This window comes from Pan paniscus, chromosome 15 (assembly GCF_029289425.2).
Source record: "Pan paniscus chromosome 15, NHGRI_mPanPan1-v2.0_pri, whole genome shotgun sequence".
Taxonomy (NCBI): domain Eukaryota; kingdom Metazoa; phylum Chordata; class Mammalia; order Primates; family Hominidae; genus Pan; species Pan paniscus.
Window position 1 is genome coordinate 48,790,909 of NC_073264.2, and position 27,932 is coordinate 48,818,840.

The 27,932-nt window shown below is 39.3% G+C and overlaps 1 protein-coding gene across 4 annotated transcripts in view; it reads right to left on the minus strand.

Annotated features, from left to right (window-relative positions):
* The window catches only part of MDGA2 (MAM domain containing glycosylphosphatidylinositol anchor 2), an 847,276-nt gene extending 819,675 nt beyond the window's left edge, over nucleotides 1-27,601 (minus strand). For all 4 annotated transcript variants that reach the window (XR_004666173.3, XR_004666172.3, XM_034937505.3 and 1 more), the window contains exon 1: nucleotides 27,316-27,601. Coding sequence is in view for 2 of the 4 variants with exons in the window: in XM_034937505.3 (XP_034793396.1) it covers nucleotides 27,316-27,595 (280 nt within the window). In the remaining 2 variants the exon portion in view is untranslated. The remainder of the gene's footprint in view (nucleotides 1-27,315) is intronic.
* Nucleotides 27,602-27,932: the final 331 nt, after the last annotated feature.

Here is a 27,932-nt window from a genome sequence, read left to right on the forward strand (position 1 = left end):
TTAGGTCTGTTCAAACATTTTGAAGGCTCACCTTACAAAATCAACTTCAAAAGTTTTCTATTAATTGCAACATGTTATATTAGATTATAAGCAGTAACACACATGGCCTATTTCAAATGAATTATTCATTTTATTGCACTGTATGAATCTTTGTAATGTCATCCTTGGGATGACTTTTCCTTATAATAGTAGGCATTAACATTAGACACAAGCTTTAAAAAGGCAAAAAACAATATGATAATTTATGTGAAACACAATTCCACTTCTCCATTTGGCTCAGGGACTGAATGTCATAAGATTTTTCATCCTAGTTGATCAAAACCCAACTGGAGACATAAACCATAACCTTTTATAAACACTGTATACAATATTGATCTCCTCTTGTAGAAAAAAGTAGTTCACATTACCCATGTTGATACTTAACTTATTCTGTGCAGTACAGTAATATTAGGGTGGGCAGGTGGCTTGCCACTTTTCGCCTACCACCAAATAACATGGAAATATTAATACCCTTATGTCCAAAATATATGTGTTTTATAGCTGTTTTAAAAGTTTTAGAAGGTTAAACATGAAATATAAAACATGAAATCAGCTATATACATTGTAGTATCTTTGTCATTTTTTCTGAATTCTATAAAATTATTGTTATAACTTATATAGATCCATTTTTGAAAAGACAAACATTTAAGGTGACGGCTATCCCAAATACACTGATTTGATCTTTACAAATTATATTAATGTATTAAATTATTACAGATGCCACCAAAATATGTATATCTATTATGCATCAATAATAAACAAACAAATAAATAAATGCCTACAAAACAACAATAAACTATGACTAACCACTTCAAATTGTGTAGGCAAATATCTACTCACACACACACAACTTCAGACTTTGTTTCCTGTGAATCTTCCAATGGTTTGCCTATGTCATACTGTGCCATTTTATATTGTTGTTAAGAGACATGAATACAGATTGTCAAGTGAGACACTTCTGTTTTTAATCTAGGCTTTCACATTTATTAGTTACATAAACTTTCACTATTTATGCAGTCTGAGACTTAACCTCTTCCTCTGAATTTTGGGATACTATTAAAGAAGTATGTTGAGAATTTTTGAAATCAAGTTCTTTCTATATAGTATATTCTCAGTAAATGGTATTATTATGGGCATGATTATAAATTCCCTTATCTTTCCAATGACAGTATATGCCATTTGAAGACAAAAACCATTTTTATAGTTCTTTGAGTGTTTCCCTCAATGACTAGAAAGTAGCCTGCTATATACATAATGTCTAATAATGATTTGCTCAAAGAACAATCGTAATCAAAAATAAATAGAGGGCAATAAGTGCTAAACCATAAGGCACTGAAATATAAGCACAAGCAAAGTTCAGCTGCAAAGAATACCTGAGTGGGCTGGTATAGTCAGAGAAAGATCTATGGCAGACAGGGGACCAGGAATGGGAAGTAAAAGCCTTTCATAGGTAGCATAAGACTGGATAAATAAAATCACCCAATGTTCTCTGCGGAATACATTTCAGAAGCATATTTTGACCTAATGAAGTGTTCTTAAAATAAAGTTCATAAGAAAGTGTTCATAAAATCACTTAACTTTGGAATTTCTTCATGTGTGTTCAACACTTCTTTCTTAAACCATATTTAAACAGATCTTCTTTAGAATACAAACAGAAATGGAGAAGAGATAATACATTTTTACCTAAAATTATATTAACATCAATTGTACCTGCAGCTATCACATTAACACTTAAAAATGATGGTTTATATATGTATTCTGACCTCATGTCTAGTACCTAGAGGAAATAATTATTTAGTAATATCAATACATTTTTAAATGTCTAAAATTCATCATATAAAATATTTGTATATTCATTAAATGTTTTAATTATTATTTCCATAGTCATAGTGATTAAGAATAACTTTACATTTTTGCCAAAAAACCTATTGGGTATTTTTTTCTTCTTAATAAATGAGGGAGTAAATTGCAACTTACTACTGGAAAACTTTCTTACTGTTCTATTATTTAGAGACTGTAGCAACTGCTTAAAAGTTTATCTATAGACAAATTTAAGCTAAAGCGTTTGTTCATGGATCTACCCATTAAGTCTGTGGCTCCAGTAAAATAAATGTGTTGTGTCAGGCAAACTGCTAAGTGCTTTATGTATAAATGGCAAACAAGTCATAGTAGTTCCTGTCCTTTTGGTCATCCAATTTTACACATTAAACAAATCATTTCACAAATTTATACAGCATAGCCTGGGAGACCAGCCTGGCCAACAGTGAAACCCCGTCTCTACTAAAAATACAAAAATTACCTGAGCATGGTGACACGTGCCTGTAATTCCAGCTACTCAGGAGGCTGAGACACAAAAATCGCTCGAACCTGGGAGGCAGAGGTTATAGTAAACCGACATCATGCCATTGCCCTCCAGCCTGGGCAACAGAGTGAGGCTTCATCTCAAAAACAAAACAAAACAAAACAAAAAAAACCCACAAATACATAGAGCATAATAAATTATAATAAGTACTCAGAGAGAAAATATGTAATGCTATAGGAGACATAACAGTGGATTTGAATTTAAATTTAGGGGATGGTGATTATTGAGGCCGCTCTATTTTTAATCTGAATATTGAAAAACCAGGATGAATTAGGCTAAAAAATTTGGGAGACAGGTAGAGAATGTAATGGTTAATTTTATGTGTTAACTTGACTGGGTAATAGGATACTAGATATTTGGTCAAACTTTAGTCTAAGTGCTTCTATGAGGATGCTTTTAGATGAGTTTAACATTTAAATCAACAGACTGATTAAAGCACATGGTCTCTCTAATGTGGGTGGGCCTCAACCAATCAATCGAAGGCCTGAAAAGAACAAAAGGCAGACCCTTGCCCAAATAAAGGGGAATTTCTCCTGCCTGACTGCCTTCAAACTGAGACATCATGTTTTTTCATGCTCTGGGAGTCATGCTTAAACATCTCTTTTTGGGCCTGAAGCATGCCAGCCTTTAGGCTGGAACTACGTCCTCAGCTCTCCTGGGTCTCCACTTTGCCAACTGCAGATCTTGGGACTTATCAGCCCCCATAATCATGTGAGCCAATTCCTTATTTTACATATGCAGCAGGTCCTTGAATAACATTGTTTCTTTCAACATCTTTTCATTATAATTTTGATGAGAAAAAGAAATCAATTCCCAGCAGAAGCCACTGCCTGTGTGGAGTGTGCAGGTTCTCCATATCTGTATGGGTTTTTTCTGGGTACTCAGCTTTCCTCCCAAATCCCAAAGATATACACATTAGGCAAACTGGCATGTCTAAATTGTCCCAGTATGAGTAAGTATGGGTATGTGTGAATGCACCCTGTGATGGAAAGGCAACCCGTCCAGGGTTGCTTCCCAACTTGCACCCTGGGCTGCTGAGATAGAGTCTGGCCACCTGCAACCTTGAACTGGAATAAGCAGGTTGGAAAAATGCATAAATGAATGAATTAACACAAATTATTGTAAAATAAAAATATGTGAAGCAGATGATAATCATACAAATGCACAAAAAAAATGTGGAATGAACACACTCAGCAAGCCCATCATATTTGTTATTGTTTCTTTTGAATTGCATGATGGTAGGTAGTGACAGTTTTCTTTTTGCAAACTTTTATTCCTTGATTTGACCCACTGCCACTATGACTGCTGTCACTCAATGATTCACCAAAAATTGGGTAAATAATTATCTTACTCGGTGTTATTATTTCTTAAAAGTATGTGTAACTAACATTTATTTCAATGTTTAATATTAGAAGCTTTTTGGGTCTTTATTTAGAAATTCAGTGATGATTTTGTGACCAAAAATATACCACAGGAACTTAACTGTCATTTATGTTAACTAGCCTATGGTAAAGTCTGTTTCATTATATGTCATTTTGCTTAAAGTCACAGTTTTCAAGAACCTGTAGATGACCTTAAGGGAGATTCTGTGTGTGTGTGCATATGTGTGTGTGTGTGTGTGTGTGTATACCCATAAATACCTAAACACACATATCCTATTGGTTCTGTTTCTCTGAAGAGCTCCAATACAGGGCAGACATTTTCGGAGCAATGGATAAGCACACACAAAGACTCTGAGGCACGAAAGAACTTAGCGCTTCCGTGGGATGAAATAAAAATCACTGTATCTCCACCACAGTGCTTAAAGGGAGAAGCAATTCAAGATGAGGCAGCAGAGTGGGCAGGGCCATATCTGGAGTGTGTGAGAATGATAGTAGAGGTTCAAATTTATCTTCAGAGGAATGAGAAACCACTGAATGGCTTTCAAAGCAGAAGAGTGACGTAATCTGCTGGTTTTGTTAGCCATCACACAGGCTTGATGTATGGATGTATGTAGGGAGTTATATGAAGCATGAGGAAGGGGTACTCACAGGGCAAATGGGAGAATAATGAAGAGAATACTACATTCGATGAGACAAAATAGAAACATGGAAGGGATAACGGTGGTGGCAGTGGTACATCTGAGATCTATTTTGCAGAACTTCTCCCCAAATAAAGGTGACGGTCTGCTTTCAGGGATAAAAACGAAAGGTCAAGGTCAAGCATGACTTTCAGGTGAATGATATGTGGACCTGGGTGACTTAATGAGAAGAGGTAGGATGAGGAGAAAGAGTTGGGTAGACCAAGAGTCCAGCTTTTGACAAATTAATGTTGATGCCTTTGAGCACTCTAAGTAAAAATGTGAAAGAGGCAGTTACACATACGGATCTGGAGCTCAGAACAAAGACCTGATATGAAGTGTAAGTTTAAAAGTTGGCAGACAGGGATGGTATTTAAACTGCCTAAGGCAAGAGGGTGCATGGTGAGAAAAGAAAGAGGGACAAGGACAGAAATATAAGGATCTTGATTACTCGTGATTGAGGAGAACAGGAAGAACTAGCAAAAGATATACAGAAGCATTAGTTATCAAATATAATTATCTGCTAGAAAGTATTATTACTTTCTTTTGCTATAAAGTACTATCAGAACATCAGCAGTTATTTTGGAATAAAGAAGATTATTTACACAAAATTTATATACAGCCCATATTCCTCTCATCTATTATTCCTGAGAACAAAGTTTTATATAGACATTATAAATTATTCACAGAGAAACCGGAACTTTTACTATACATACATAACAGCAATAAAAGTATCAGAAACACATGAATGTTCTTAAATGTTATATAAATGAGACTAACTCCAATGATGGCAAAACTACAAAGTCAGTTTCCTTTATCTGAAAATACTGATTTGTTCAAGTTATAATTGTTATATGTGTTGAAATAGAATTAAACTTTGATTCACAAGTAACAAGCTTATAAAGATGATATTAAAATTTCATTAAAGTTTCGGGATTATATAATTATTTGCTGAGTTAAAACAAGTACTGTAAAACATCAGCAAACCAGGCAAGTGGATATTGCATAAAAAATTAGTACCTTATAACTCTTTAGTAATTTTTAAAATTGCAAAGATCATTTCAATGCTGCTCCCCTCCCCCCAGGCACACACAAATATTTATCCAGCAACTGATAATTAATAGTGGAAAGAAAACATATCATTTTAATTTTTTCAAAAAAGTAAAAATGAATAAGAACTATAACTCAGAGTCAGAAATCAGGATCTCAAAATCCCTGACGAACTGACCTGTGTGGCCCAGATTCTTACTACACCATGGGGAAGTAATTCAAAGTCTGAGACAGATTCAGGCTGAAGCACTGTCTGACAAACTATCTTCTCTCCATTTTTATCCTGCTAACTTCCAAAAACCAATTCATGGAGCCACTGGTGGATATGAGTGCCATCCCAGTAGAACCTCAATATCCCATAAGAATCTTAGATGGACAAGAAATAATCCTCACCATAAGAAGATGTGAAATTGCCACAGTTAAGGTCTTTTAAAATAGAAAAATCAATTTTCTATGGAACACAAAAAACTCAGGAAATACGAACAAGACAATAGCAATGATTTTTCCAGGAGAATAGATTTCATTCATCCAGGGAATACTGTGGAAGCAATAGTTCTTTGCTGAGATTTGCTGAGATCTATGACTGAGATTGCTCTTGAGCTTTATGTAATTCTGTCTTCTCTAGGTGAACTGGGATAATATACCAGAGGAAGGTATGTGAAATGTCGCTGGGGCTTAAAGAGTTGGGGGAAGTAATAATTACAAGGACTACAAAATTAGATGTTTATCTCTGGAGGCTACCCACGCATTTGAGAAAGCCAATGGAAAATGGAAAGATGACACTGATGTATTACTGTGGTAAGCAGTAATAAACCAGTAACAAACCAAACCTCGCCAAAAGAAGTACACATCCTAATTCCCGGAAACTGTGAATATGTTAGACTGCATGACAACGTGGAATTAAGATTGTAGATGTAATTAAAGTTGCTAATCAGCTGACCTTAAAATAGAGAGGACATCCTGAATTATCAGGGTGGGTCCAATGTACTCAAGGGTCTCAGAAAGTGCAAGACAGCGGAAAAAGAGGAGAGTCAGAGGGAGACAGAACTATGGAAGAAAGGCACAGAGAGATGTGATGTTGTTAGCTTTGGAGACGGAACAAACAGGCCACAAGCCAAGACATAAAAGGAGGCTGTAGAAGTTGGGAAGAGTCAGGAAATGGATTCTCCCTTAGAGCTTTCAAAAAGAAGTGCAGCTTTGCTGACCCCTTGATTTTAGCTCAGTGAGACCCATGTCAGGCTTCTGACCTACATAGAGAACTAATATTGCTTAAAACCACTAAGTTTGTGGTAATTTGTTACAAAAACAAAAGAAAACTAACACAACCATCAATTTAAGGCCAAAGATCTTCCCATGGAGTAAATAAAAAGAAATTCACCTCTACAAATTGCGTAAAAATTCCTCAGGTTCGGGTACAGAACTTAATTATAAGAGCAAAGCTCTAGATATGGTTGAATTCACCTGAAAAGTTTGCTACATGAAAGTAAGGGTGCAAATTAGGAAAATAAAGAGCCCTAGAGATAACAAAATCTAGTTTGATGCAGTCAATAATCTCGATCATCAGGTTCCTATGGACACTAGGTGCCTACAGAAGTCTCCTCCCTGTTAAGAGACTAGTGTTTCCTGCTTGAAGACAATGAAGATGACTCTTCCCTGAAAAAGAATGTAAGTCCCACCTGGGATTTTCCACCACCTCCTCTGCTGGCCAACTGGCTAATAACTAACGGTAAGTCACAACTGGCTGAAGCGCTAACCCTTCAAAAGGAGGACAGGGACAATGGCCCAAAAGAGCCAAAGGACCCAGCCAATATGTTCCAGTAGAATCAGTAGAATAACTTTGGAACCAATTCTGAAGATGCTGGGTCACCAGAGAATGGAACATAAAGTTGAATAACTGAGAGTTCCAGTTATGAAGAGATCTCCACCTATCAAGACAGTATATTTCCCCTTAGAATATATCCCCAACTCTCCTACTGGCAGCCAAACTCATCACCAGGGTTGAGTTACAAATTAACCCAGCAATGAAGGTGCTGAGATTACCAAGGGAGAAAAGAAGAAGAAAAAAGACTATGCTCTGAAAGAGGTAGATTTAGCCAATAAGTACTGGCAGAAGTTAGAAGAGTATGTATATGAATTGATTCTAAGGACGCTAGATTAAGATGGGAACGAATATAATGTTGGATAAGAGAGGCATTTTTGATGTGGGAGGACCCTCCCAGGATACAGGATTTAATAACACCCTGATGATAATGTTGCTAGGATAAAGACAGTATTGCATCCTAGAAAAAATGTAAGATATCAGTACCACTTATAAAGATCTAAAGGAGGCACATTTTATAGTCCTCATTGTGCCCTCCATTTTATTCACCACTCTTGTTGATAAACAAGCAGATAGATGCTGGAAGTTGGAATTGAACTACACAAATTCAACCAAGTAGAAGCCCCAGTTGCAAGTGCTTGGCCAGTTGCAGTATCTTTGCTACAGCAGATTAATGCAACTTTAGTTCATGGTACCTGGCAATTGATCTAGCAAAAACACTGTTATCCATCTCTACCAAGAAGGTGAACCAGAAGCAGTTCTCATTCACATGGACATAACAGCAGTATGCATCTTCCATCCTGACCCAGGATTATAATAACTTTTCTGTCCTCTGCCATAATACAGTCTGAAAGAATCTGAATGTATTGGATATTAGAAAGAACATTACCCTGGTCCATTACATAATATCAATGACATCCTGTAAGAGAACCGAATAAGCAAAAAGTGGCAAGTACTTTGGAAGTCTGGGTAAGACATGTGCTCAGAGGATGGAAAATAGACACCTCCTCAGTGAGTTGTAGGAGTCTATGGCCTGAGTCATGGAAAGACAATCTTTCCAAAGAGAAAGACAAATTGATGCACATTCCAAAATAAAAAGCAATCTTCCAAAAAAAGAACAAATTAGCTCACTTTCCCCATCAATAAGAAGGTAGCACAATCCATAACAGAACACTTTAGATCTAAGAGAGAACACAGTCCATGCCGGGAATACTGTTCTGACCTATTTACCAGTGCCACAGAAGGATGCTGGCTTGGACTGTGGCTTAGGGCAGTTAAAGACCTTGGAGGAGGTATAGGTTCAACTGAAGAATTAATTCCTCAAGCTTAGACCATATAATCCCACACACCCCATGATATTAGAAGTATCTTTAGTGTGACAAGCCACACGTAAAGTCTACGGCAAGTCCCTGTAGAAAAATCACAATGTTAGCCACTGAAGGTTTTTCAGCAAGCCTGTGCCATTTGCAATATAGAATTACAAATCACTTGACAAACAGTTTATGGCGTACTACTGGGAACTTACTTAGGCAGAATGCCTGAAAATAGGCAGTTAAGAGACCATGGTGCCAAAAATGTCCATTATAACTAGGTTTTGTCAGCCAAGTCATAAGATCAAGTAGGTCCTGTAGCAATCCATTATTAAATAAAAATGATACATTTGGGACTGAGCACAAGTAGACAGAGAAAGCCCAAGTAAGCTATATGCAGAAATGGCAAACCCCTACATCTTTCCTATTGCACTGCCTCATTTCCCTCAGCTCATCCCTATGACTGCATGGGCAGTCCTGTCTAACCACCAAGTTCAAGACAGGTTCACAGATCAGTTAGCTCCACATGTGGTATAAACCAAAAAGGTACTGCACCTGCCCTGCAGCCCCACTAATGGGTGCCTTCAAAGAGTGCAATGAGAGAAAATATTCCCAATGGGGTACAGCTTCAGGGACCATATAAGTTGTATGGAAAGAAAAGTGGCTGCGGTAAAAATAAACATAGTCTTATTGGCAGCAGTGAATAACTTAGCTGATTGTTGGCTGGATGCCTGCAAAGAGAAGTGACAGAAAATCAGCAACAATAACTCAGAAAAACAGGCATGCAAATGTACCTCCTATGGGAGTGGGCACAAAGTAGATAGATCTTTGTAGACAATGTTATTGTCCCCCAGAGAGCATCCACCACAAAAGAGGCATGTGGCAGATTGTATTCTTTTAAAAAGGCCACAACAATTTCTCCAATTCTACAAGTCCTCCATTAAATGTAAACTTAACATTATTCCCATAAAGAGGTGTAAAGAGGTGGGATTTATAATCCCTTTCTTTCAGCCTTGGTGGACCTTTGTCTCTGCCTCAAACTATAGAGCATCACGGAATTGATGCATGTAACTTCCAAGGCAAAATTCAAAGCGATCCTTTGTACCTTTTCAGGATACTTACTCTTAGAATCCTCACACCATGCTGTAAGAAAGCCCAAACTTTTCAATTCAGCCAAAGTCCCAGCTATCTGCCGGAGTCTCAAGTATCACATATGTCAGTGAAGATGCCAGCAGATGATTCCAGCCTCCAGATGTCAAGTCATCCTCCACCTCCAAGTCTTCCCAGGTAAGGGCTCAGAAATTACGGGGCAAAGATAAGCCATTCTGAATATCCCTCATATAAATTATTGGCCCACAGAATCCACGAATATAATAAAGGGAGTGTTTTATACCACAACGTTGGGGTGGGTTGTTACAGAGCAATAGCAATTGGAATCAGAATACAGAATAACTTGATTTATTGACATTAGTCAGCTTGCCATCAGCTACTCCAATGTTGCATCAATAGACACAAAAGGGAAGAAGCCATAGTGAAAATTATAGACATTATCCATATACTGAATAGCAAAAGCTCCCATTTATCAGCATTGAACTAGCTAATGCTGCTGCTAAATGTCCAACCTGCCAGCAGGAGGGACCCTGATGTACCCCATTCCTCAAGGAAACTAACTAGGCATTTGGTAGAAATTGAGTACAATGGACTCCATTTACAAATGAAAGATTAGAAATTCATCTTGATTGGAACTGACAGTTACCTTGTGCCTACAGTGCCCCATAAAACACATCAATGTAAGAGATTTCAGAATATGTGATATACCTAAAACAGGATCTCTCCTAACATTGTACTAACCAAAGGGATCCACTGAACAGAAAAGAAGGTGCTGCAATGATAATGGAATTTACTGGTTCTATCACATCATCTAATAGAAAACTTTTGAAGGAGCAGCATTAATTCAGCAGCTTGGAGATGATACTCTTAAAGTTGGACCCCACACTTGCAGGATATGACAGAGTCCTAAATTAATGACTATTATATGTAGCTGTGTCCCCAGTAGGCAGAATACATAAGTCCAAGAACCAAGAGGAGACAGTGTAGTATCCTCAGTTATCTTCACTCTCATGACATATGTAGGGTACCTGTGCTTCCTGTCCCCAGAATTACAGGGCCTGTGTGGCTAAGATGTGTTGGTTCCCAGAGGGGGAACACTTTTCTTAGGGACAATAGCAAAAGTCTCAAACTCCTGTGACAGTTGTCACCTGTTTATTTGGGCTCCTTATGCAAAAGACAAGCAGGCCAAGAACAAAGTCACTTTTCAGGCAGGGATAATAAATCCTGATTGTCTGGAGGAGGCAAAGCTGCTGTTATGTAACATGAGCAGGGGAGAAGAACTCTGGCACCCCAGTGACCCACTTTAAGTATGTGTTGATGCTCTCTTACCTAGTTCTGGTAGAAAACTGATAAATCCATCAGCTGTGACCTGAGAAGATCTTGGTGACCAAGATCTTAGGCCCTTCAGCTCACTTTGCCAAGTTCACAATCTAATCCTTTAGAATTGCTAGCTAAGGGTAATGGGTTCTAGAAGAAGTAGTAGAAAAGAGGAATGATGAGTATCAGACACGGTTCTGAGACCAGACATAAGGGCTGGCTGACGTTTGTCCTGCTAACCATCCTCTTTTGTAAGTTTCCTTAAGATAAAAGGCCAGCTCCTGGAGGGCCAGTTCTCAAATAGGATAAGCAAGCAGATATGAGCAACACAAGCTGTCTAAGATGGGATGTAACATTCAGAACTCCTTCTGCATGAAGAAGACATCCACTCTCCCAACTTCCAAGAGTGTTACCTGATGATTGCTCACAACTGAGTTCCTCCCAGAATTTCCCTTCCAGTAAAGGGAGCTGCCTAACCCAAATATATTGGCTCTGACCAAGGGGCAACCCACGTCCAAGGAGTGGTAGAAAGGAGAGTAAACAGAATTCTTTCTCTATTTGGAATATCTCTGAAGGTCCATCCCAACTCTACAGCATCCCATGCACTCAGCCTAGGACTCTGTTGCAAGTGAATCAGAGTTCACCTTCTCCCTCTGCTCTTCCCAGGCTCCCTTCTTCCCTTACAGGTGTTCTTCCCAACATCACTCTCTAATAAACCACCTGCATGTAAACCTTCCACTTGGGGTCGGTTTCCTGGAGAAGTCAATGACATGAACACACTGCATTCTGCTTTGATCTATTCTATTAATCCTCATGACATGAAATCCTATCACCCTGCTATGTCAATAAATTTATTCCTATTTCTCTAGGCTAAGATTATGACCAGGCTAACACATCTGCTCCTACCCATGCAACTTCAAGTCTAATCCCCAGAGCAGAGCACAATAGTAGGTTGAAATTCTGCTTTACTATTTTCATTATTTGCTTTATAAATAACTTTCCATCTGTAGAAATGCTGAGTCTTTCATTACTACTGTGAAAACCTCTGAAATGTCATAATAATTGTTGGGAGGGTGACAGCTATGTAAAATGAATGAGAAACAGTCAATAGTTAAGCTGCTAAAAATATTCTTAGAACAAACTTAGAAATATCTTAAGAAAGTCTAAATTAGCTTTCGTCACAGCCAAAGACATTTAAATGGCATTTTTAGGTTCATAAGATATTTTACCTTTTATTTTACTTAAGAAACTGTATTCCAGGTTTCATGGATATTATTTAATTATTGTTGGTGAAATTAAATGATAAACCACAACATAGAGATGTACTTAAATCTTAGGTGTATAAGTGTATACCTCAATTATGAAGTCACTATCCACTCTCACTCAAAATACAGCATGCATCTAATATATCACAAAATGCAAAAATTGGAAGCAGAGAAAGACTTTAAAAAGGTGTACTATATTCTATAAGTACTCCCAAATATAGAACTAAATGTGTAAATTGTAAAATCACAAAATCTATTAAACTCTTATGAACTTGGATTTGACTCATCTTTTACTCTATCCTTTACAAAGGCTTCCAGTTTAATTTGAAATTTTTAGTTACAAAATGCATGATGGCTCCACCATTTAACATTAGCGCTATTTCCAGTGTGCAAAAAGTCATATCCCATTAGTTTCAAGCATTTGGTCAGATATTAGAAAGCCATTGTTTAAAGAAGGAATTCACAAAATCAGTGCTTCTCCATGCTTTTTTTTTTAAAGAAGAGATCTGGCTTTGAAATACAATAACAACAGTTATACTACAGAATTAATGAATTCCCAATTGTAAAAAGTGAATGTATAATGAATTTCAGGGCAGTGCTCTTGCAGCCAGACTGAATTAAGAGTTAAAGTTCTAAAGACTCAATTGCCTCTGAAAATTTGAGGGGGGATGTTTATCAGTTAAAGAAAACATCAGCTGCTTAGAAATGCATGGCGCTACAGCTGAATATAATACCTTTCCTGTTCTCTCTTGAAATGGTTTCCTATTGAAGCAGTTTCTGTATCAATCACACAATAGTCACAATGATACAGGGTTATACTATAGGACACAATAACAGCATTCAAAAAGCATAGGAAAAATGACTTTTATAGTGGCAAATACTGTAGCTAAAAGCCTAAAACAAATCACTAAACTGCACTAATTTGTAAGCTTTGAGGTCTGAGGAACTCACTGTCAGCTAAGAGAAGGGCAGAGCTCGCAATCAACTGTCCTCTTGAACACAACAAGATTTTCAAGAAAAGAAATCCGCTGATAGAGTCTCCTCAATTAACTCTGTGCGAAAAATGCCCAAGCAATACCTGGAGGGAACTCAACAAAAATCAGGCCAAATATGACATTTAACTATCAATCTTTCCAAGACCAGTGATTGTTAATCAGCCTAGGGAGAAATAAAGTAGTACACCTGACAGTGGTTATTTTTTATAAGCACATACCTACTATTTTACATGGAGGAATATAACTACTTCTGCAGAATATGTAGTAGAACCATTTCTTCATTTTTACAGGTTACTAATTATGAATAAGCTTAAAATATCCTATCATTCCAAAAATAAATTATATGAGAGAGAGTCCTCAGTATGGGCATTTCAATACTGAAAAGAAAAAAGAATTATAAATCATATCTTTCTTTTCTAAGAAAGAAAACCATATGGTATAAAGTGCTGACATTAGCTACCTACATATACTTCTCATGTGACAAGCTAAAATGTAATATTACCCAAGTTGCATTTCAAGTATATACTGTTTAAGATAATTTTCATGCATAGCACAATGTAAGCTACCTAACTTTTATGATTTAATTAGAATAAGTATAAGCACACACATATCTGAATATAATTTTAATAATAAATAAGTATAAATACAAGTATTTACTTTTACATACATTTCATATTTGATTCCAAATTCAGCCACCAGTAACTATATGGCGGTTATTTAAACTTCATGAGCTTCAGATTTTGCATCTATCTCATACAAAGATTAGTGTATGGTACAATGTGTATAAAACTTCTAATACAAGGTGTGGCATACAGTAGGCACTTGATAAATGGCAATTATTTTATGAAAAATTACTATATCTCATCTTTAATTATTTTTCAATTATAGGTGAAAAAAGATGAAAGATAATCCAAGTTACTTAAGTTTTGTTTGTGCATGTATTTTAGAATCCAGACATGAATATAGATATGCCTGGTGCACTGAAAGCTCACTTATAACAAATAAAATACAACTTAAAAGACCTGATTAATAGAATGGCAGGGATGGTCTTCTGAATATGCAAGTGATGCTAAGCTTCAAATATACACATTACTGTAATGCAGGTAGAATAAACTGCACATGCATTGCTGTTAGGCAGCTAAGAAATATTTCTCTTTTGTCAACTGCAAAAAACGAAGTAATCAGAGTTTCTTTTTTTTTTTTTTTTTTTGAGACAGAGTTTCGCTCTTGTTGCCCAGGATGGAGTGCAGTGGTGCAACCTCTGCCTCTCAGGTTCAAGGGATTCTCCCGCCTCAGCCTCCCGAGTAGCTGGGATTACAGGCACCCGCCACTACGCCCGGCTAATTTTTTGTATTTTTAGTAGAGACAGGGTTTCCACATGTTGGGCAGGCTGGTCTCGAGCTCCTGACTTCAGGTGATCCGCCTGCCTCGGCCTCTCAAAGTGCTGGGATTACAGGAGTGAGCCACCGCACCCAGACAGTAGTTGGAGTTTCTAAAGGTAATTTTGTAAACCCATGAACAATAGAAACATGAATGTATCACAAATATTCAAACACAAACTGAGTATTAGGTGAGAGACTGCATACTCTGCTGCCAACACTGAATTAGAGTCAGCTTTGCAAGGGAAGTGGGAAAAGCACCCAGTTTCTTGGGATTAGCCTAAATAAAGTTTAGCTACTATTCCATGCATTTTTTGAATACACACACGCACTCTTATATACTCTTAACATAGTTAATCGATTTCTACTTGAACGTGTAGTATGTATTTTTTATAGTATACATGCAAATACTCTATATACAAACATATATTTGTATTATGAATGTGTGTATGTATATGCACATGTGCATGTGTGTGTGTGTGTATCTTCTTTAGCTCTCTCTGGAAGAGGGAAGGTGGTTAAACATAAGGGTGTCAAAGTACTTCTTTGCATAAGTAAGCTTAGAGAATTAAGGCATTAAATTAGTATCAATGACGACAGAAAATAAAACTGAAACACTGTTTGAAATATGAATCAAAAAGATACAATGACCATAGAGTTCAACCGCAAAATCACAGGAAGCAAGAAGAAGGCCACTTTCCACACCAGCTGCTGCAATTGGAGGGATGTTTGATAGTGAGGCACAGGAAATAATCAGAGAGTAAGCAGACTCTGAGTAACAAGACAGATTATTTCAGGCTGCAGTCCACTGGGAGTTATTCTAGTCTTGGGGAAAGACTGGGAGGTTTCTAAACCCCGATTTTCACAGTAATGATGTCATTATGGAGTTTATAATATTGTAGGGAATGGTCAAAATGGAAAAGGGTTGCACTTCCTTAGACAAGTATATTTAGATAAATCTATGCACAACAAAGGAAGAACAAAATTAGTCAAAGGTTGAGCTTTGATTAATTGGGACTAAGATCTAAAACTCTAAAATGCATACAGCATCTCTGTTGTACAGGTGGTACAAACCAGTGTGAAACATGAACGAAATGAAAAATATAAGTTACTCAAAGGATGAGAGAGAGTCACAATAATGGCGTAGAATAACCCATGAAAAACAAGGAACGAGTTCAGAACTGAAATAAAAGCATTAACTATGCCAATTCTTGATAATAACTTAACTCATTCTGAGATACCAAGTTAGACTGACAACTGTGAAATTACTTGGCAGTTATATCTGTCCATATTACACAGTACTGTGTGTCTTTGCTTAAGGTGATTTGTTTAGCAAAGTCAATATTGCTCATTTCACATAATGGGAAAAATCTTCTCAACTAACAATTTTTGTTGTCTTTCACAGTCCTGAGTAAAGATTGCCTTCTATGTGGTTAAAGAGATACTTGACCAATATACTTGATTAATATTGAGTTAATATTCAGACATGGAGAAGAATAATTGAATTAAGCAATTACAGCCATCTAGTTAATTATATGAATAGAGAATATGGAAGTGGACTACCTTCCACCCTCCAAAAATAGAAAGTGTTTGCCAAAGAAAACGATTGCATTATGTATAAAACGCTTTCTTAGGTATGTGGCTGTTACAGTTTAATGGTGAGTAAAGTCCCACTCAGTCCTTTTCAGTTAATTCTAACTTAAAAATGTTTTAAATGATTAGGTGACTGGGTGGGAAACACCAATTCTGGTTACTTCTGGATCAAAACTAGAAGATGTGACACAGTAATTGTGTGATGACCCCATTTAATGGTTTATCCTCATTTTCTGTTTTTATGTATTAACTACCAATTATAAGTATTCTTATAAATAAATATATCCCTAGGTTATTTTTTCCAATTGGGTGGCTGATTTTTATAAACTGCTGTTTTCCAATTAGTCTTGAAATGAAGACTATTAATTAGTCTTGAAGACTATTAATATTAAGAATATTCTTACTCCTTGATTCAAAAACAAGATCAATACACGTATTTGAACACACTTATAGATTTATATAAGCATAAATTTACCCATAACCATAAGGTTTAGGATACATTAATGTTCTCTGGAGCTCTTAAATGAGGGGGAGGATGCCAGCTCCTTGCTAACCACCACTGTTAAGGAGAAGAAGGAGAAACTCCTGGGTTATGTGGATTGAGAAAGGGAGACTAGCATAAGCAACAATATAAACTACACGTGCATCGAAATACAATATCAAATTGCATTTTCATGCACATATTTATAATACTTAAAGTGTTTAAAAATACTCAGTTTCTGTCATTTTCCACTAGACTGACACAACCAGAATATTTTTTCCAGAAAAAAAATTACTTGGTCTCTGTTACCTCCTAGCTTCTTATTCTGGTCTAAAAACTAAATGATAGTCCTATTATGAGGTTCAATTGCTAGAGCATCTAAGTGTAGATTTTTAAGAACAGAAGGGAAACTCTCCATGCTCCCTCCCCCTTCTACTCCAGATATAAAAATGCAGCCATAGTTTCTTATTCTTGCTAATATCTACATTTCTTCTATGCATCAGCCCACTCTCCTAAGAGTTTACTCGATGTGGAAACTGAGGGATAGAGATCAAGATTTTTGCCTGAAGTAACACAGTAAAGCAGCAGCTGAATAAGAAGAAAGCCCACGTTACCCAACAGTTTTCAACTACATCATGCTGTCTTGCACTGTAATAAAAAACAATAATGAAAGCACATACCTCTCTTTTCACAAGGGCAATGCCTTCATCCCAGTGGCTGTACATTCGTAAAGAACGAAATGATTTAAGTCATTCTGGACCCATAGTCTGCTGCTGCTAAACAGCACTTCTTTTTAGCACTCTAAAAATTTAGACTTTAAAAAGTCTTTGAGTTTACCTCCAAAAGGAGTTGCCCCCCACAGGAACTTTAGAGATAACTGTCCTATCTTCTGAAGAAATGGTCAGTTAGCTTCGCACATTTAACACACACACACACTTCAGAATCTTGATGGACATATATATCTGAGCAAGTTCCAGAGTATCATACAATAAAATTGTATGATGACACAGGTTAAAGGACAGATACATCTTTCTAGTTGGGGTAAACTTTAAAGAAATTGCTGAGGCTTTATTACACACCCATTCCAGGACTACTTTTCTTTCTGCACCACTGTTCCTCCACCTAGAACCCACACAATAGCAATGCCCTTTCTTCCTTCTTTATCTATATTATGCCTACCCACTTTCAAGTCTTAACTGTTCCGAGCTTTTTCAAGTTTTCTCCAACCACAATAGGAAATGTAATTCCTCTCTCTTCTTCTAGATACACACCTTTGTGTATTTCTCATAGCCTTATTTTATTTGTTTTTCCATTTGTTTCTATCTCCTGGATTCATGCATAACCTCTTTGATTTTACAGCACTTACTGAGAGGTGACAGCGTGCTGGCAGCCCTCACAACCCTCGCTCACTCTCTGTACCCATTCTGGCCACGCTTGAGGAGCCCTTCAGCCCGCCGCTGCACCGTGGGAGCCCTTCTCTGGGCTGGCCGAGGCTGGAGCCGGCTCCCTCGGCTTGTGGGGAGGTGTGGAGGGAGCAGCATGAGTGGGAACCAGGGCTGCGCTGGGCGCTTGCGGGCCAGCTGGAGTTCCGGGTGGGCGTGGGCTTGGCGGCCCCGCACTCAGAGCGGACTGCTGGCCCTGCCGGCCCTGAGCAATGGGGGGCTTAGCACCTGGGCCAGCAGCTGTGGAGGGTGTGCCAGGTCCCCCAGCACTGCTGGCCCACCAGCACTGCACTTGATTTCTCGTCCAGCCTTAGCTGCCTCCCTGCAGGGCAGGGCTCGGGACCTGCAGCCCGCCCCCTCCCTCGCCCCCCCTTCCCCCCGCCCCCGCCCCACCCCGCCCCACCCCGCCATGGACTCCTGCGTTGCCTCAGCCTCCCTGAGGAGCGCGGCCCCCTGCTCCATGGTGCCCAGTCCCATCAACTGCCCAAGGGCTGAGGAGTGCGGGCGCACCACACAGGACTGGCAGGCAGCTCCACCTGTGGCCCTGGTGCGAGATCTGCTGGGTGAAGCCAGCTGGGCTCCTGAGTCTAGTGGGAACTTGGAGAACTTTATGTCTAGCTAAGGGATTGTAAATACACCAATCAGCACTCTGTATCTAGCTCAAGGTTTGTAAACACACCAATCAGCACCCTGTGTCTAGCTCAGGGTTTCTGGATGCACCAATCGGCACTCTGTATCTAGCTAATCTGGTGGGGACTTGGAGAATCTTTATGTCTAGCTAAGGGATTGTGAATACAGCAATCGGCACTCTGTATCTAGCTCAAGGTTTGTAAATGCACCAATCAGCACTCTGTGTCTAGCTTAAGGTTTGTAAATGCACCAATCTGCGCTCTGTGTCTAGCTGATATGGTGGGGACTTAGAGAACCTTTAGCTAAGGGATTGTGAATACACCAATCGGCACTCTGTATCTAGCTCAAGGTTTGTAAATGCACCAATCAGCACTCTGTATCTAGCTCAGGGTTTGTAAATACACCAATCGACACTCTGTATCTAGCTAATCCAGTGGGGATGTGGAGAACTTTTGAGTCTAGCTCAGGGATTTTAAACGCACCAATCAAGCACCCTGTCAAAACGGACCAATCAGCTCTCTGTAAAACAGACCAATCGGCTCTCTGTAAAATGGACAAATCAGCAGGATGTGGGTGGGGCCAGATAAGGGAATAAAAGCAGGCTGCCTGAGCCAGCAGTGGCAACCCGCTTGGGTCCCCTTCCACACAGTGAAAGCTTTGTTCTTTCACTCTTTGCAATAAATCTTGCTGTTGCTCACTCTTTGGGTACACATTGCCTTTATGAGCTATAACACTCACTGCAAAGGTCTACACAGCTTCACTCCTGAAGCCAGCAAGACCACGAAGCCACTGGGAGGAACGAACAACTCCAGACATACCGCCTTAAGAGCTGTAATACTCACTGCAAAGGTCTGCAGCTTCACTCCTGAGCCAGCGAGACCATGAACCCACCAGAAGGAAGAAACTCCGAACACATCCAAACATCAGAAGGAACAAACTCTGGACACGCTGCCTTTAAGAACTGTAACACTCACCGCAAGGGTCCGCGGCTTCATTCTTGAAGTCAGTGAGACCGAGAACCCACCAATTCCGGACACATTACTACATAGCTACATGCATCATCCACAGCAGTTATACATTAATTAGTTGACTGAATTTATGAGAACTGAACCTAAACAGGCCTAGAGTTTCTGTGGGGAATTCAAACTGGTCACCACTTCTGAAAAGTAGCACATCTTCCTCCAGTATTTTCTTGCCTTCCTAGTAAGGAGTCCAGCACAGGTGAGGCAAAAACCCAACTCAGTTACACTCAGGAGTAAAAGACGGAATGCTCCAATGATCAATCTGTACCCAACCTTTCCTTGTGTTCCCAAATCCCACAATCCATCAGTGAGAAGAGTAATCTTGTTCAGAGTGACCACAGGCTCTATTAAGAGCCCTTTATCTCCTCATCCTTTCCTTTCAGGACACCAGAAAAATCTCCCTCAAGATGGTCTTTCTTAAGGCAGACAGCAGGCATTTTTCTTTTTCACCCTGATGCACTACGACAAAGTTCTAGTGGCTTCAGATAAAAATATATGCTTTTGCTGTTTTGCCATTATTTAAAGGGTAGATACATTTTTCCAATAGCCTTTACTTCCTACTCACCTCCTTCAGATCTCAGCTGCCTTTCGTGCTGTCCATTAAGACTTAGAGACGCCTAGCTGTGAACAAACCCTTCCTCTTTCAGGAAGATGTGTTTCCCCTTCCACAGGATCACTTGATTATTTTTATTTCCACCATTCACATTACAACAAAACAAGACAAAAAATATACTGCTTGAAGATACTGTAACATGTCATACACATGACCCCAAATTTCAGCCACACCACAGTCCTTAATATAGATTTGAGCAGGAACAGCAAGAAACTGAGGTTCCTGTTTATGCAAAGTTGTAGAGACACAAAGTGTAAGTTACATCATAATTTCTAATGCCTTTCATCATACCATAATATGTATTTAAATAACAAATGTGTAATAGCCAAAAATATGTTTATAATAGTTGAAATCCTCTTCTGTAACTCCTAGGGAATATATCATTTGGATGTTGAAACAGAAAGCATAGATCTTACTCAATTCAATCAATGAAATCAGCAGGAAAAGAAACAGTTTTTAAAAATATAAGATTAGAAATGGCATAGTGTCTTGGAAAAGTAGCAAGAAACTGATATAGAAAAGCTGAAATGGGATCAGTGCAAGGTGGTATAGTTAGAAAAGAAAATGGAATTGCACTGGTATAAAATGGAAATAATTAAGTACATGCCCCATTATTTTAATAAGAGATTATTTTAATAGGAGATTTTAGTAATTTGTAAAAAACAAATCCATCTAATGAATACGACTGGACCCTGGAGAAAATAAGTTTCACAAACAATGCAGGACCTCCATCTGCCTGACATAATGGTAAAATCACTGTGCCTTGAATTAGTGAGATGATTTAATGATATCTTAAAGTCTCTTCTCCAGCTTTATGATTTTACAGGGCCAAAAGATTATTAATTGGATTTGAAAATAAAGATAGGATATAGTTTTCTATGAATGCAATATTTTATTGTTTGCTCTAAGTAATATAGTGTTTACATTCAGTCACTGAACCAAAGAAACAAAAGTTATTTTGTGGGACCATTAAGTTAATGTCAATTACAAAGAAGCTAAAAATGTTCACTCTTTTCATACTTTAAATATATGCAATATACTTTGCATATCCTTCCAAAATAGCCAAAAGGGAGCCTAAGGAAGACCTTCTCTTATTTAACTGAGATGACAGCACATTCCCTTAGTTAATCTGAGCTACCAAAGAGCATAAGCTCTCGAGCTCAGTTCCCAGAATAGGTCAGTGTATCTGGCTGTTTGCTGTTGCCTTTATAGATTACAAACCTTGAGCTCCACCCTTGCAAGACTCTTCTCAAAGCATGAGGATCAAATCAGAGAATATGAGTGATGAATCGCCTCTACACCTGGAACACAACCCAAAACCATGGTTCCTGACAATGTTTTAATAAAATACAATTGAACTCACAAGGCTTATGCTATAATCCCATCCCCATGAGTCCTACTGCAGTTACATTAAAATAATAAGTTTTAAAGAAGTACAGAGCACATCCTTTCAGAAAAGTTTATTTGTACCCTGCTTCTCAACCAGGGTTTAAGGTGTTTCACAACTATAAAACAAAAATAAAAATATTGGCAAAATATAAGTATAAAGAAGCAAAACCAGAGATAATAAGATTAAGCAAAGAAATCAAGATCATGAAAAATGCCTTCCTGGAATTACTTTTGTGACATCTATTCACCGGAATTATTTCATCTCTAAACTTTTATCTCTGACTGTTAATTGTCTAAACCCTGGCACTCTCACTGACTTATTCATTGTAAAATAAGTTAGGCTCAACTTGCTCAATCTAAAATACTTATTAATCCACTTAGGGGCTTTCCCAGGGAAATATAGGACATGAGCAAGTAACACTATATAAAATAATCTGCCCATTTTGCATGTGAAATCTCAGTAATATGACCAATAAGGACAATTTTTGAATGGGCAAAAATGATCCCAAGATACAATGAGCAGCCCAGCCACTTTTCTTTCATGATCGTGGCCATGGTGGTGACAATATAAGAATGTGCATGAGTGTGTAGGGACAATGGAGTGAGAAGAGGAAAAAGAGGTTGGAGCTGATGGTATGTAATAGAGCTTCACATTGGTTTTTTAACAGCATTTATTAAAATAATCTCTTCCTCTTTTCCTACAGACTAACACCCTAAATATGGTTTAGTCAAAGGCAGTATCTCATCACATGGCCTCTCCAAAACCAACCTGAAAAAAAAATCATAATCAACGTATCTTCGGATAGCTTTGCTATGAGAATGGCAACATCCTGAGACTGAATGTAACGGCCAACTGACCATCCATGTCATTCTTATCCCTTCCTATCCATCCAGATTCAACCCACTAAAATACCATCTGAAATATCTTCCAGAGCTTTCTTGTGTCACTTATGCCCTTGTTCTTAATTTCACCAAGGCCATTTCTGTCCAGCTACTGCCTGGGCTGTCATTCTTAAATTGTATGAGATTTACTGATATTACCTGAATTGAGTTAATATAGCTTGCTAATTTGTCATACACAAGTGTTTCTTAAGCTTACTCTATTTATTACTTCTAATGCATTCTGAAAGCTATTTTTGGACAGTGAATTAACCATTTCAGGACACCAAATCACCATGTGATTTGGTTCCCAAAAAAGCTATTCAGACTTGGAGTTGTATTTTGTTTTTTGTTTGTAGTGGGGATTTGTCTGTGCTGATGCATTCATAATGTTTAATAACTTCCTTGGAAATTAAAGGCATGATGACCAGAAGTAAAATTACAGAATATGTCAATAGAGTACTTCTTATTTTTTTAGCAAGCCAACTGATAAGTTTACAGGAGATACAATTATTGATATGATGTCATTGTCAATAGGATCTCTAGAAAACACAGTTAACCCAAATGACTTACTACCATACAATGACTTACAAAGAAAACTTTCAAAACTAAGAAAATGCATTGGATCACTTAGCTCTAGGTACTTCAATAAGCATACAGATAGCTAGGTTTTACATTCCAATTCTTGAAGCTACATCGATTAGTTATCCTAAATCTAACGAAATGTGAGTGCAACAAAATTAATAACGTGAAAAATAGATACCAGTTCATTTAATGACTTTTTGTTATCCAGTGATGTTTAATTAAGCTAAAAGGAAAATTCAAACAAAACTTTAACATTCCAAGAGTATTTGGGAGAATTATTTTAATATAAATAACTTTTTAAAATCCAATAAGCAAAAATCTATAGCTTAAGGAAGTAAAATTTTTTAAATGCACATATATATATTGCCAAATATATATGTCAAATGGGTAGTATCCATTAAAATTGCCTTGGTTAGTCCATATGATTTGTTTGTGCTATTCTATTATGAAGAGGTTTTCTTGCAATTTTTCCTTCAGAAATATTTTCAAATAATTTATATTACTATAATGTTACATCTTATATTAAAAATGTAATAAATATAAAGTACAAATCCCACTTAAAAAAATTTATAGGACAGAATTATTGGTGGAAGGCAGGCAGTTAAGAGATAATCTCCCTCATCCAACTGCGACACCATATATAAATCTTAGCTATTGTGCAGTTAGTTTGCTAAGCACTATTCCCAGATAAATGACAGTAAGTTCCTAGGTCTATAGCAGAAACTTTTATACTTAAGTATTGCACAGGGTTGTCAAACAGATTGGGCATAACAGGAAGAAGATTAAAATACTTGAGACAATATAATCCATGCGTTACAGCAAATATTCTCAATTCACTAAAAAATAGAATCTGAATTTCATGCTCAGAGTTTTTCAGTGAGGAAGTAGAGGAGAAAAGGGATACCCTAGCTATTCCAGGGAAGAAAGTTTATAATGACATGGTTCTCAATCATGTAAACAATTTTAGGCTACAATGAAGTGATTTTGCCTGAGTAAACTAGAAAATCATTTGTGTTTCCTCTTGAACCATGATACTAGAAAACACTATTGAGAAATATTACTTTGTGTGTAGTATGAATGGCTTTACATGTAGCAAATATAGGCAAATAAAGGAATACAGATTTTTATGCTAGCAAAGTTCCTGTCTAGGCTGTTGAAGTTTCTGTTTATAATAACCCTGCCTTTTAAATTAATCATTCTCAAAGTTATTCATATAAAATGTTCAAAACACACTTTTTAACTTTACACTAAATCTTATGTCTATGTCCTTTACAATTGATTCCTTTTTTTGATAAATTTTAAAAATGTTCTCTTCCTTATAAATGCTTCCACAAATAAAAACAAAACTACTTTAGGTTAAGAAAGTTCATGACTTACAAAATCAAAGCAATGAAACTGTAAGCCTATGTTAGTGCTTCTCAACTTCAGTGTCCACTGTAATCATCACTCGAGGTGATGAACACAAATCACTGGGCCCTACACTCTGAGTTTCTAATTTAGAAAGTCTCAGAGGGGCCTGAAAATGTGCACTTCAAACAAGTTCCAGGGTGATGCTAATGCTGAAGATTAGGGGCCTAATCTTCTTTGAGAACCTAACTTCTGTGACGGGTAAAACATATCTTAAAAGTAATACATAATTTTTAACCCACCTCATAGCTGTGACATTTATAATGGCCAGGAATACTGATTAATATTTTTCACACAAAAACAATTCTATTCCTAGCTACATGACTAATAACCACATCAATATAAAAACAAAACTAAATGAAAAAGACCCCCACTTTCATTACAATCATCAGCTCAGTAGCAGAACTGCCTCCTTGTTTATTGTTAACAGACATAAACACAGGATTATTTTAATGCAATTGTTTCCTATTTGTCTTCTCTACTAGATCTTACCCTTTTCCACTACCCAATCTGAGACTTGCCAGGGCAAATAATCTGAATAACAAAAAGTGACAGGAAAATGGAACCATGTCCTTCTGATCCAGATAGTTCCAGCAATGTACCACTGTCTCCCCATGTCCCCAACCTTTCTCACTTCTCATCACCCCGTCACACACACATACACTCACACATGCATACATACAAATTTAAAAAACAAACCAGAACAAAAAATTCCTTTTAGCTAAGATGATCTGAATCAATGAGAGAGGAATACAGAGTTAGGCATGGGATGAGAAGAATTCAGACTCTCCCATCCTAAGGAACAGCCCTTTGAGAAGGCTTTATCTCCAGCATTCCTACATGGCTAGAATCCCCGTTTTTCTCAGCTGTTCAGAGGGCACCGGGGTCCAGGATAGTCACAACAGCACTAAGTTAATTCCTACTCTTTTCAGGCCCCACCTCCTGTTGTCAGTCAAACCTTGAGGTCTGCCAGGAGACTCAGCATCTCTCTCATACACATGTCCCCCCATTACCACAACCATCACCACCACCAGACAAGTTGTCTTTCACTTGGGAAGGAGGGGTTGGGAGAGGGGACATTCTGATCCTTAGAGTCCGGAGAAAGTGAAGGTTTCTTGGGAGCCAAGAAGGGAGCTAGAAACACAGGAAAGGGGAGGAGCAGATGGAGTGCAGTGGGTACCAGAGCTCACCTCAGCACTGTTCAGCCCTGGACAGAACACAGTGGACAGAGTAAAGGCTGGGTCTGTAGCATTCATCCCCAAACACCCACCCACTGTGCACTCCGTTCCCAGAGAGTTTGAGGACTCAGGATTCACTGGCACCTGTGTCCACTCTGCAGTCAGTTCCAGGGTCTGCAGGGAAAGCTCTGACACTTCCACAAATATTCATTCCTTTTTGCCCTGGGTCAGCCATTGACTTAGTCCTGCAGCACCGGAGTCCAAACCCCTGAGTGAAACCAAGGGCAAGTGGGCTGGATTTTCAGCACACATTCTGTGGACACTGACTCAGGGGCGAGGGGTGGGACTGGCTGTGGGCGGGTCTTGGCTTGATGTCCCCTCAAGGGGTGCACCTCTAACCTCCCACCAGACCTCACAAACACAGAAGTTATTTTTTGGGCACCACCTGCTTGTCCCAAGAGAAGACATACATTTTAGTCCACTATTAACTATGACCTGGATGTATGTGTGTGTGTGTGTGTGTGTGTGTGTGTGTGTGTGTGTGCTTCCATCCTGAAACCTAAGGGTGCCAACTGCTGACAGGCAAAAAAAACCTGTATTTGCTTTTGAGGACTTCAAAACCTCCTAATTAACAAGCTTGCCCTTCTCTAGTTCCTAAACCTAAATCTGGGTTTTCCAGAGGGGAGATGAGATTGTGTTCCCGCTGCAGCGAGCTGGTGTCCTGCCCTGGAACCCAGACGCGCGGACTTAGCAGTCCGTTCATTCATGCACTTGCTCATCCATTCACACAAACATGTCCCTTAATTGTGTCTGGCACCGAGAATCTTGCCTGCTATTTTCCCCTCCCGAAGTCAGTGCTCATGGCAACCGCTGGTGCAGAACGCAACTCAACTGTCACCCCACTTCCTGAGCCGGAAAATCAAGGCATGTAGGCATTCACAGAAAAAGGAAAAGGTGGAGAGGAGGAGGCGGCGGGGGCGGAGAGGGGTGGGGAGACTCACGGGGTCACACTGGAAGCTTCCCTGGGGGGTGGGGGGAAACCGTGACACCGACACCGTGGCATGCAAGGAGCCAAACCATTATTAAATCAAAGACTGCTGGAGCTCGGATTCCCCGCGGGGATAAATCAAGTGCAAAGCCACTCGTTCGCACGAGTGCGTTGCTGCCGGCTAGACCCAACTCCGAGCCAGAGCCCAGGCGCCGGGGGAGCGGCTCGCAGCCCAATCCGCAGCGCGCTCGCTGCCTCTTTATCGCTCCCAATAACGTGATGAAGTGTAAATCAAATGCCACGCCGGGAGGGGCCCCGGAACGGCGCGAGTCGTGCATTTTCGCTCACCAGCCTATCTTGCCTAAGAATCACAAGGTCACGATAGCGTCGCGATTCCACTCACCGTACACTCCTTGGCCAGAGATCCCCTCCAGGAGGACTGTCAGCAGCCACACGAGACCGTACAGTAAATCCATCTTCACGTGAACATGAACATATCCAGCCCAGGGGGGACGCAACGGGACCTTCAGGAGGCCGGCGGCCAGCCAGGCGCGCTCCACTCGCGCCCGGGCCAAGCCGAGGTGCCCGGGAACCGCTCGCCGAAGGAGGAAGCGCCGTCCGTCTGTCCTTCCCCGGCGGCGGCCGCGAGCGGAGCGCAGGAGCCCCGCACTCCACACACTCATGCACACACACACTCACACACACTCACACACTCTCCCACAACACAATACCCTGACACACACTCACACGCACGCCGCACTCACACCGGGTGCCTGGGAAAATCGCAGACGCCGGGGAGGAGCAGGGGGCGGTGATGGGAAGGGGAGCTGCGAGGCGAAGTGTTCTTCAGGGAAGCGGGCTCGAGTCTCCGCAGCTGCGGCGGCGGCGGCGGCGCGCTGGGCCGGCGGCGGGCGCGGGCAGGGGGCCGGGGGTGCCGCGCGGTAGGAGCCTGGCTTGGACAGCCAAGGAGCAGGAAGTGGCCTCTGACCCAGGACACCGAGCAGGGCTCTCTTGCCTGGA